This window comes from Zonotrichia leucophrys, chromosome 12, assembly GCF_028769735.1.
Source record: "Zonotrichia leucophrys gambelii isolate GWCS_2022_RI chromosome 12, RI_Zleu_2.0, whole genome shotgun sequence".
Classification (NCBI taxonomy): domain Eukaryota; kingdom Metazoa; phylum Chordata; class Aves; order Passeriformes; family Passerellidae; genus Zonotrichia; species Zonotrichia leucophrys.
The window spans coordinates 12146133-12158185 of record NC_088182.1 but is presented as its reverse complement, the minus strand read 5'-3'; the positions used below and the strand labels follow the sequence as shown (position 1 = coordinate 12158185).

Genomic DNA, 12053 nt, shown 5'->3' with positions numbered 1-12053 from the left:
TCTTTCACACGTCAGTTATGTTTAATAATCTGACCTGATAAGTGCTGCCAACAAAAGAAGGAATTAAAAGTCCAGTTTCCTTGTAAAAATACTTTTGAGTTTTGGAATAAGTATTTCAGACCAATAGCAGGAAGTATTACATAGTAAAGAGAAAATCCTTTAGTGGTGTCCTAGGAGAGCAAGCTAAAGGTGGTCTTAGGAGCTTGCTTAAGAGTGAGACAGCAGAAAAAATAAACTTGAAACAATAAAAGTGAACAAAACCAAGCAAATAATCAAACAAAAACTCTGTTAAAATCATTACATGCTCCTGATTGCTTAATCATAATTTACATTAATACCAATAGAAAAGCAATTGAAAACCAGAATTTTTAAAGGGAAAAGCAGTTTCAGAAAGACAGACTTACACTGGTTCAACACCCAATAAGCAGGGACACAGATGCCCAGGTGTAATAGTGATGCTAGGATGGAGTAAGACCTTTATGTGCTCAGTTATTCCTACTGCAGTTTTTTGGAGGGATCCATACACAGAACAGATGATGGCTGTATCTGAATGCAAGGTGGAAACAGTTCTTTGCTAGAGGAGATGTAGAATGAATGCTTGAGTAATGTTTTTAAATTATTTTTAAAGAAAAAAAAGTGCAGAATCAAGTTTATTACCTATAATATTTCTCTCAGAAAGCACAGACTACTTTCATTTCCCATGAAAATATATTTTGTGATATTCAACTAATGCACAAAAAAAGTGTTCATTTTAATAACATCACCAAGGGCTAAAACATTTTAATAATATAACCAAGGGCTAAAATCCTAGTTGTATAGCTGACAGATTGTAAAGACGGTCTAGAACAAAAATAATACATACTAATACAAAACCTTGAGGGTCAGAAAGTATTTTCATGCCCTCTCACAACACAAAAACCTCCAGATGGCTCTTTTCCACACCAAGCTCCACTCCCTCTGTAAGGCAGCAGAGAGAAGAGGGCGCTGTGAAGCCGGAGTGTCCCAGTCAGTCATCCAGCTGGCACAGCAGGGCCACTCCTCTCTTGATCCAGTGCTGCACCGGCTGGTCCGTGTTGAGCCGCAGGGCGATGACGAAGTTTGTGGAGTGCCCCGTGGTGGACAGCACCCCCTTGCGCTCACTTGTCTTGTACAGCGGGCACACGTAGGCGTTGGTCTTCTTTATGTCTGCTTTCACAGCTTCAAAAAACCCAAAACAATGCATGACATTCAGCAGATCCAGTGGTACAGACATAATGTACATGCAAATGTTAAGTAACATCTTTAGAGGTCAATAAAAATGCAAAATTGTTTTGTGAGCAACAGAATAAAATTATCTGGCTTTTCCTTGTTGTGTTTTCTTGTGTTCTTAAACCCAATTAATTTAGCTAAAATTTATTTTCAGGACTCGATGCCCTCCTGTGATTCTACCAGCTTTTTAATACTCATTATAATACAATACACATTAAAATCTGAATAGTTACCTAGTTAATATATAGCTTATACATGAGTCTTTCACAGCTCTACAAGAATTCCCATCTAATTGCCAGAGAATCTAACTGCAATTCAAGTCATCTGAGACCCAAGGACAGAACTCTGCAGAACTCTTTGTATGCCCAGATTTCTTCCATGGAACTTGTGCAAAGCATAAAATCATGAAAGGCTGAATAAATTCATCCAACCTCAAGAGAAATCACAAGCAGAACAAGTGGCAAATTTTAATACTGCCTATTTGCTAACGCTTAGGGTGCAGCAGTTGCAGTAGTAAGTCCTGATTCTGTGCATAAATAAAAACAAGGATTTACTCCTCTCAATCAAAGAAAAGAGTTGTGAAAATTATCTTACTAGTAGGAAAGACAGCTATCACAGAGCTAAAAATAACCTGAGCAAACCTTGCTAAATCACATAAGGTAAAACAGTTTCTGTAAATCTGTGAAAAGTTCTCCTCAGTGATCTTCAGTAGAAAAAGGAAACCACTGTTGCAATTTCTCATTGAACAGCTCACACATCAGAGAAATCATCCTCACCTGGCTTTATCCAAATGATGGGCATGGCATCAAAGAGCACTTTGGGATACTGCTCAGTTAATATTCCCCTGGAGAGAGACAGCAACAAAGTCATTGTTTGTGGCTTGAGGGGTTTGGTGAGTGTTTTTTGGTTGCTACTTGCTTGTTTGTTTTTATTTCCCCATTTCCATGCATGAAAGAGTACTTAATTTAGTGTGTTACTTCAATAATATGAAAAGTATCACTTAAATTACTTAAACTAGTCTTGCTTGAGCACTGAATAAAGCTTTCCAGAACCAGAGTAAAACATTTGGCTACTGACTTGGCCCTGTCCCAGCGAGCTCCATCTAAAAATAATCCATGGACGTAAACACCATCCTCTGGTGCAGTATCAGCAGTATCCTTAGGAATAACCTGCAGGAAAGAAGTGTTACAAGTCATTAAACTCTCACAGCTCTTTGATTTTTGAGCTATTATGCCAATTTTTTGACCAAACCAAACTGAGAATAATATAGTAACCCCTCCTTTTCAATGCTACTTTTGTAACCCCTCCTTTTCAATGCTACTTTTATATATATCTGTAGAAACAGCAGACTTCTCTGGGTTTGTTAATTATCTTTCTTGTAGGTTACAAAATGAGGCTTTAATTACACAGAAAAATATACACAGTTTCCTTGAGTGGAGTTCTGGGTCCAGTGATAGAATTGCTTTTAATCACTTTGAGAATTATTTAGCCTCCCACTCCTAACAAATATATGCCTTCACACTACAGTCAGTTGCAAAATGAATCTTCCAGTTAGGATTTATTTACTACATCTCACCACAACATCAATTTATACTTTATCCATACCTCAAATTCATATCCCAGAAGGTCAATAGGGATCCTGTGCTTCCTGGCATAGTTTTGCATGGCTCCAGTTAGGAAAGCTTGAGTAAAATAGAATCCTGATAGCCAAAAAACAGCAGGCTTCCCTAATTCATACCAGTCCTGGAGAGAGGAAAGCAATACATTGAACATCCAGAAAGAGAGGAATCCCATCCTCTTTGACTATTTTCTACATAATTGTACTCAGAAAATCTAAACAAAGCCTATCACTCCTTATCACACAAATCATATGGAAAAGCAGATTGAACAATTGGCAGCACTGCCACTTGTACATTACCTGTAAGAACTTCAGCCTTGCCAGCAAATCAACAATATAGCTCCCTAGTGGTTTTAGACTTGGGTATGAATGCTGTGCCCACTTCTCAGGAACTTTTCCAATCAGGAGACTGCCAGACAGAGCCTCCAGTGCAGCATCCATAACAACCAGTCCTTTAATGGCTTTCTTCAGGTTAATTAGTGTAATGCGAATAGTTCGGATTAAACTAGAATTAAAAAACAAACAATTTTTCACACATTCTGCATGATTTGTTAAACATGACTATGTCACTGGAAAAAACTAAAAGAAGTGGATTATGGAGGCATCTATAGAACTTTTCTAGCTTTTTTAATCTATATATCTATATAGATATCTGCACAATAAACCATGTCTGTAAAGTCATGGATTTGGGCACTAGTGCAGATTTATTTAAGACTACAAACAGTAATAAATTCTTTTGTTTTCTCTGATATCCTGATTTTTTTTTTAGAGGATAAATTTGGAACTCCAAATGTATCCACTATATTATAGATGAAGGAAAAAGGTTTTGATTGCAAAAGAAGAGGGTGTGCAATAAGGATAACTTGGAGACTTAAGGCCAGAGAGCATTTGGGAGAAAATTAAGCAGGAGAAGAGAAAAATAGAAAAGAAGGAAGACAGAGAAAAACCAGAAAGAAGGAATAGGCAGGCAGGTGAAGATAAGAAATAAAATTAGGAAACAAAGTCAAAAATTAGACTGAGGACACAAGGAGAAAAATAAATTCAATTCTAGGTTTGTAGTCTTAGAAGAATAATTGTGAAAATTAGGCATAGGGGAAAAAATTCAAACAGAAGCACATGAGAATATTAAAAAACAAAAATATCTCCATTACATAAAACATTTAATAAACTATAACTGTGCATGTGGAGTTTCTAATTCCTTTACCTTACAGGTCAGAAATATGAGGAAAATAAAATAAAATTAAGGTCATGATGGTGAAAGAGAAAGTGAAGTTAAAAAAATATATCTATATATTGTTTGCATTCTCTTTTCCCAGTACTTCCTCATACTCCCTTTTCTCTTTCAGTTAATTTTGCCTCACATCTTGCCTATTATTTTTCCTGACATCTATCCTACACTCTGACTCTCCACAAGGAGCAAGGGTGTTTGGACTGCAGGTATCACTGCAGGCAATTAGAAGGGAACAAAAAAATATTTCACACACCACAGGGCTTACAGAATATGATTTGCAAGAAATATTTTTCTGTGAACGGAATGATTTCTGGTAAATTTAATAAAATAGAACATTCTTACTGGTTAAATCTTTCCATTTCTTGCACCAGCACAGTGTTCATACTTTCTTCATATCTCACTGGATATTTAATTAGGCAACTTTCAATGTCAAAATCCTTTGGAAGCTGTAAATGACAACACATTTGGAAACCATTTCATATATATCACTATGATTTTACATTAAGGTGTGCAAATGTGAAAATTTCCAGAGCAATAGAAACCACTAAACTTTCTGATTAGTATCTTAGCAGTACAGGATTCAGTAGTTCAACCTAAATAAAAATGTGTAGGATTTTCATGTTCATTAAAAAAAAAAAAACCTAGAATTTTTAATATAATGAAAATTTATTAATATATTTCTATTTATTAATTTTAAAATTGTTCATGTGAATGAATCAACTGTTCTTTCAAGTCCTCTTTGCTGTATTTTCTCTCTTTCTACTGTCTTCTGCCTATTTAATAAAACAAATAAAATTTCTTTCAACTGAAATATAGCTGTGGTCTGTTACAGCCACACAAGTTCTTACTTTCACATTGCACTAAGTTCCTTTCAGAATGCTTTTCTTCCAAGATGAAATCTACTTTACAGTGAAGATTCTAGTTAAGGAATTTCTGCTTTGTAAAAAGATATATTGAAGTAATTTATACAATACAATACCTTGCTGAGAATATCATCTGCAATTGCATACAGAGTGCTGTCACCACCCCCAGAAGTTCCCTGAGAACCTCCTCCTTGTGTTAAAATCAGAGATCCAAAGAGGGTCTTGGTTTGCTGAAGATCTTTTGCAATATCCACATTTTCATGCAAGCCAAATACCTCTGGGTGCTGAGTAAAGGGAAGACTCTAGGACAAAAAAGAAAAAAAAAGTCTGGGTGACATAGAGCAGGAGGAATCTCATCCAAGGTTTCTTTAAGAAGCCAAGTGAAAAACTTGAGCTGCAGGTGAGTGAGGACCTTAGAGGCAGGTATTTGCAGGCAGAATTACTGGTGACAGAGCCACCACAGGTATTTGCAGGCAGAATTACTGGTGACAGAGCCACCACAGGTATTTGCAGGCAGAATTACTGGTGACAGAGCCACCACTTCTCACACAGTAAGTCATTTCCACAGAATCTATGCTACACATCCCCCTATCTACTTACTGATTCCCTCTCCAAAACATTTGAGGTCACATCAAGGATCATACAAGGATGCTGGCAAGAACCTGAGCACACAATTCATTGTGCTGCAAAACCACCTCTTTAAGCCCTTCAGGATTGCTTTCTTAGCACATCAGTGTAACAGTGCAAAATCTTGTTGCTACTTTTTACCTTAATAAACTCAATGTACTCCTCATATGTGCCTTTGGGTGGAGCATAGTAGTTGCCACTGGGAGAAAAAGTGTACCGAGGGTTCTCGATGATGTCTGGGTTATAGAAATCATCCAGCATGGTCAGCAGCAAACGTCTGTCCCAGTCATCTGTCACTCGCCCTCCATAGTTACACTCACCAGTCAGGTAGGAGACAGCCTCAAAGGGAACGTGGCTGTACTCATTGATGAATAACTGAAACAGAAATAACAGTGCAGGGGATACAATATAAGGAAATGAAGATAGTGTAGAAAGTAATCTTACCCCCAAGGAGTTGCAGCTGGGCCGATTATCAAAGATTAGGAGCAGGCCTGACTTTAACAGGCCCCAGCTGTACCCAATGAGAAGAAGATGCTATAAAAGAGTAGGGTGGCTGGGTGAGAAGGAACTGGAGTCAGTGCTCTGAGGAGCTGCCCCTGAGAGAACACCAAGGAGGTGTGAAGCCTTTGTGATGAGGAGACAACAGTATGGAACCGCTGCAATAAGATGACAACAAGAGAGCAGTTCTAGAGACTTGCAGTATCTGCTAAACAACAGTGGGACCTAACAGAATAAAAGGCTGGAAGCTATAGCATGTGTAAGCTGCAGTTTATGGAGTTTTCTTCCTAGGTGCTGGAAACTCAAACTCTTAAATCTTATTTTCAGGTAAAAATTATTGTTTAAAATCAAGATGAGTTAAGAGCAAAAGCCTCCTACGAGTATCAAAATTACTTAGTCACCCAAGTAATTCTTCAATTATTTACTTGTGGATGATTTCTCCAGTTCAGATGGACACTTTTCTGCACCAGAAATAAACATGTGTTTCACTTCATTTATCTTTTAATCTTCCTCCAATCTCATTCATTAACTTCTTAGTAACTTTTTCAAATCTTCAGCCTCAACTTCTGTAATTCAGTTTTAATTCTCCTGACTTTTATACAGAGTGCCTATAAAAGGTTCAAGGTCAAGCAGTGTTCACCATCTCATTTTGGGGAAGGAGAATAGTCGACTGTCATTGACACGTGCTACCTTGAGAACAGTGAGCTCTTGTACATGACAAATTTAACTTTTATGATACTCACATATATCAATTCTATTCCATATGTCTGTAGAAATTAAGATTTCTGCAGACATATGGAATATAATTAATATATGTTTTTTAATTAAGTTTTTTGTTATTTGTAATTTTGAAAATATTTATACTATGATTGACATTCCTTGGCTTTACAGCTGAAGTCCTGAATATCTGTGAACATTTGAGGTAACTTCAGTGTATTGCTCCTTGTGACTCCCAGCTGTGTTTTGCAAGATCAGAGTTCAGGAGGTAATGAGTAATTTTACCTGCAGCTGTCTGATACTGATTCTCAAATCAGATTCATTAAATCCATAGGGTATATTCCAACCAAGGGGCCCAAACTTCCTTCTCTCCTGAACAAGAGCATGGAAGAAGCAAACTCCAAATAGTAATTTCTCCCATACCTTTGAGAAAAGCAAAAGAAAAATGTATTATTAACTAGTCTGTAAGTTCATGGTAGTCTGCAAGATGCGCAGTGAGCACCCTTGGATTGCCACTCTCCACCCAGGTATAAATCCAGGTCACTGCTCAGAACCTTGTGGTTTTTGCCCAGGGAACAAGTGCACACACAGTGCCACAAATGCAAGCACATTTAGCCAGTTCCTCAAGCACCATGATATTCTTTAATGTACAGGGCAACTGACTTCATAAGAATTCCAATAGCACAAGGTATTTATTTTTAAGGTTCATTAGATAAACAAAAAATACAAATGTATTTTTAAAGCAAGTCCTTAGGTGCAGTCACACCTATGTATATTGATAACTCTTATCTCTGATCCCACTGTTTTTCACTTCCTTCCCAGGTAATGATTAGCTAAGGTGTTCACCAGGTATCAATAAGATATATGGGCACTGCAATATTTGGTCCCTGGTAGCAAGAAAAGGTCTCCTCAGTGTTTATCTCAGTGACAACAGACATGCCTTTCTAATCAATGCTCAGAGTCCATGTACATTGTGTACTATGTGTGTGTAGCATGTCAGGGATTTAATAAAGCCTAAGAAACCATGTAAAATATTGCTATGTGAAATTGGATAACAAAACCCCAAAGTCCAAAATCTTCTCAAGAGACAGGCACATTACCAGCTCCTTCCCAGGGCATCCAGCAAAGAATTCAGGATCAGAAATAGGATCAGAAAGAAATGACTGAAGCAGGTTTAACCGCAGACCAGTAGGAGGCTCATTTGTCATCTTCACACCATTCTGCAGAATGGTTACTGGAAACTAGAAATAAAACCCAGCAATACAGCATTCAGAGAGTGTGGAAGAGATTCTATATTAACAATATACTATTATTCTGTGTTTTTCACATTAACAGCTATCTGCAAGAAATTACATTTTAAAGGCCAACAGCTTATAAAAAATTCTTCAAGGCATCAAGAAAGTAAGATTACTGTAAATAACAAATGTGTATTTTAAAATGTTTTCTTGGTATTCAACACTTCACAGATAACATGCAAGAATAACTTTTTAAATTTATGTGAGAGCAAAGAAACACTCTTAATCATATATGTTGACAGACTGGAGTTTCATTGAATAGTACACAAAATATTGCACATCACAGCATCAAAATATTACAAAGGAAGCTTGATGTTATCATGTTTATAATTATTTTTAAATGTCCTGTCTTGGTTAAATTATCTCTTCAAAGCCTCATTGCCTTTCAGAGAAGTTTTGTATTGTCAGCTCATTGAGGTATACAAAAATTCCCTAAAAATGCCACCAACTTTCCCTATCCCTAAACAGAGATTGTAGGGCCATGCATATACCTTTGGTGAAGGGTAACTTGTAAGCCAAAGTCTGAATTCTGGGTGACATTTTTCACTGTCAAACTCCTCACATATTTTCTCCAGCATTGGCATCCAGGAGACAGCTAAATGACAGTTTTGTAAACAAACCCATGTTCCTTCTTCCATTCCTGTTTGAATCATTTTTGTAGCTATTGGTCCTTGTCCTTGTCCTAATGAGATGGACTGAAACTTATCTCCCACCATGTCTTTGTCATTTGCCAGTTTCAGGAGGCCTTGAACAGAAAGAAGCATAAGATTTTAGCACTCATATATTAAAAAGAAGTTATGTCAGAAAAAAAAATTGAAAAACTTCTTTTACTGTTTTGTTTACATGTATATACAAATTAGCATTTTGAAGGGGCACAGAATTCTACCAGTCTGACACAATGCACTCAAATCTACTTGCAGAAAATGGAAAAGAATCCTCACTGTGTATTGAAGGGGAATTTGAGGTCCCTACTTTCTGTGTGTACTCACTAGACATGGGATCTGCTCCTGGAGACAGCACAAATATTAAAGGGGCTGTAGCAGTTGAATCTAAGTAACTTTTTGCTAGATCAAAAGGTGGTGGCTCTACAAATTTCTTCCCCAGTTTTTCAGTGACAAATGTTGTTACAGCTGGACCAATCTGGTAAAAAAAAAAGAAGATACAAACCATGAACATAGATATAACTGCAGATTTGACAATGTCTTTTATGCCAAATTCCCAACCCTGAAGGCACCTCTCTGATCTGCAGAGATTTGAGACCACTCTTGCAGAGTGATCCAAAAGCATCTTGTTGACACCTCTCTCCTTATTTTTTCCTTACAAGAGGAATAATAATGTTTTTAGAAAATAAAGAATAGCATACCTTGTATAAATAATATTAAATAACATTAAGACCTTGAGTCAGGATTTACTAATGTGGAGGACAAGCACATTCTCCCTTAGGATATATTAATGTCATTATTTTTAATTAATTCAAGGGAGCAGTTGCAATATGCCTTAAATTCTAACATTGATAGCTCCTAAAGAAAATGCAATACAATCTGCTAAGAGCACCAAAGGCAGAATTTGTTGAAAGTTCATCTTGGTCATTCGAATCAACACATTTTATCTCTTTTTGCCTTAATTATCATTTGCAGGAAAGCACATGGTATTAGATAACCTGTGTATTTTTTCAGGCTAATATGTCCTGTCCTCGAGTATATTGAGTGCACTAGGAAACAACCTAGGCATGAAAAAATATTTCAAGAGAGCCAGAGCAATGAGAATCCTCCAAAAGATTCATTAAATCACATCAGAAAGAAAGATTTCAGCTGATGCTTGAGGTGTTTGTATTGGTCACTTGAAAAATAAGAACAGCATTTACTTTCTTAATTAATATAATGAAGAACAGATTAATTACTGGAAGATGCATAGCACAGTCTACAAACACTCCATAACAGATCATTTTACCTTGTCTGGTCTTAAGCACCGAAGAACTATCATCTTCTGTATTTCACTGAATGTATTATTCAACTCTTCTGGTAATGGTAAGTTTTGAGGCTCTTTGCTATCATACATTTTTTGCCATTCACGTATATTTTCAGAGACGTGACTCCTAGAGGAAAAAAAACCACAAGTACTAGAAATACCTGGAGTCTTTTTTTTAATGTTTATCAAAGGAAAATTACACTGTATTGTCATTTAAGACACTTGATATCTATGTCAGAAAATAATCCTACAGTTGAGCTTCTCAATGCTGAATGGTGAAAAATCTCTTTCCACCATGCTGCTGAGGAGAGATTCCACCTGAAATGTTCCAAGCTGACAGTAAGTTCTGTCTGTTTCTCCAGGCAGCTCTGCTTACACCTTCATAGATCTGGGGGAATTTTCTGCCTCCACTAGTTCAGGAAAACACCACAATTTAACTGAAAAAAATTACCAGGAAATTCAACTAGGAAAAAAACCAAACTGTTTTCCTTCACTTAACATGCAGAGTATGTCCTTGGCAATGGGACAACTCTCGGATTACTTAAAGGTGGGATCATCATCCACATTGCTACTTGTACTCCAAAGGGGCTGAACAAAAAACAACCTCAAAGAACTTCTAAGAGAGCAGTATTACTGCATTCAGATCAAAATGTTCCAAATATTTGCACTTAGTCAGCTAATTTATGGAAGTCTTGTACAGCCATGTTGTCTCCAGAATTTAGTGCTAAATTCTATTTAAACTCACAGAGAAATTGTGCTGAGTTCAGGAGAATAGAGTTTACTAGAAATACTCCTTCCCCAGAACTACAGTGGAATTCTGCTACATCTACCATCTCTGGCTTTCACTGAACCCTTAAAACACTGTTTCTTTACTGTGAAGACATTTTGGAAGAAAAATTTCTTTAGGCAATGCCTCAAATAATTAAAAAAATAGTTTTATTACATAACATTATAAATAGTGATCTGACTGATTGGATTAAGTGAAGCAAACATGACAATGAAAAAAAGGGGCTGGTTTCATGCCCTTTGCATTCTGGTACTGATTTGGAAAACATAGCAATCATTTCTTTCAGCATGTTACATATGTATTGGTCAAAACCAATTCAGGCTGATTCACATCAGTATTTTACCATACCTCAATCTTCCCATCGCTGGGAATTCACTGGCACGACACAATTCATCCCAGCTCTTATCTGACAGCCAAGATGGATCTGGATTCTTGTGCTCATTCTTGAGACCCACACCTCCAGTTAGTAAGAACATAAACTCTTGATGTTCTATTTCTTTATTAGCCCTATATATATTAAAAAAAAAACAACCAGTAATTGAGATATGATTTTACATAATATAAACAGTGGTTTTAAATGAATTACACTTCACTGCCCTTTAGGAATGCTTCTACTTCAGTAAGAGCTGAGATCAGATCTCAATATTCTATTTAATTAAAAAACTACATGGTAAAAATGTCTGATTAATACTAAAGTAAGGGTTTCAAGAGATAAATCTTAGAATCAATTGATTGTTTATGCTGGAAAAGACCTTTAAGATCAAGTCCAACCATTAACTCAGCAATGCCAAGCTATCACTAACCCCTGTCCCTCAGTGCCACATCTGCACAGCTTTTAAATGCCTCCAGGGATGGTGATTCCATCACTGCCCTGAGCAGCCTGTTCCCGTGCTTGTCAGCACTTTTGGTGAAGAACTAATACCTGCTTTTCTTTTTTTTAAAGTGCAATTATTTCTGCTTTTTAAAGGCTTTGCAAAAAACAATGCATTCTACAATTACAGTACCCTTACAGATTGGCCCAGGAAGAATATCCATGTACAGATGAGTACACACTGCAATTAATTAAGTATGCACATTGTGGTTGTGCAGTTTTGAACCTGTCATTCCTTTCATAATGTATTCACACAAAATTAGGAAGAGAAAAATAAAAAGCTGGTAGAAAGGAGAAGACTGCATCTGAAATCACATGATGTTATGCAAA

At 36.7% G+C, this 12053-nt stretch overlaps 1 protein-coding gene across 1 annotated transcript in view; it reads right to left on the bottom strand.

Moving 5' to 3' along the window:
* Window positions 1–430: 430 nt before the first annotated feature.
* The window catches only part of DNAH12 (dynein axonemal heavy chain 12), a 57623-nt gene continuing 46000 nt past the window's right edge, over window positions 431–12053 (bottom strand). The window contains exons 62-75 of the mRNA XM_064724048.1: window positions 11201–11359; window positions 10048–10192; window positions 9087–9237; window positions 8589–8842; window positions 7903–8043; window positions 7088–7225; window positions 5729–5962; window positions 5077–5262; window positions 4440–4543; window positions 3167–3371; window positions 2854–2991; window positions 2326–2417; window positions 2025–2092; window positions 431–1197 (exon numbers count right to left, since the gene is read on the bottom strand). Coding sequence (XP_064580118.1) covers window positions 1007–1197; window positions 2025–2092; window positions 2326–2417; window positions 2854–2991; window positions 3167–3371; window positions 4440–4543; window positions 5077–5262; window positions 5729–5962; window positions 7088–7225; window positions 7903–8043; window positions 8589–8842; window positions 9087–9237; window positions 10048–10192; window positions 11201–11359 — 2206 coding nt within the window. The 3' untranslated portion in view covers window positions 431–1006. The remainder of the gene's footprint in view (window positions 1198–2024; window positions 2093–2325; window positions 2418–2853; window positions 2992–3166; window positions 3372–4439; window positions 4544–5076; window positions 5263–5728; window positions 5963–7087; window positions 7226–7902; window positions 8044–8588; window positions 8843–9086; window positions 9238–10047; window positions 10193–11200; window positions 11360–12053) is intronic.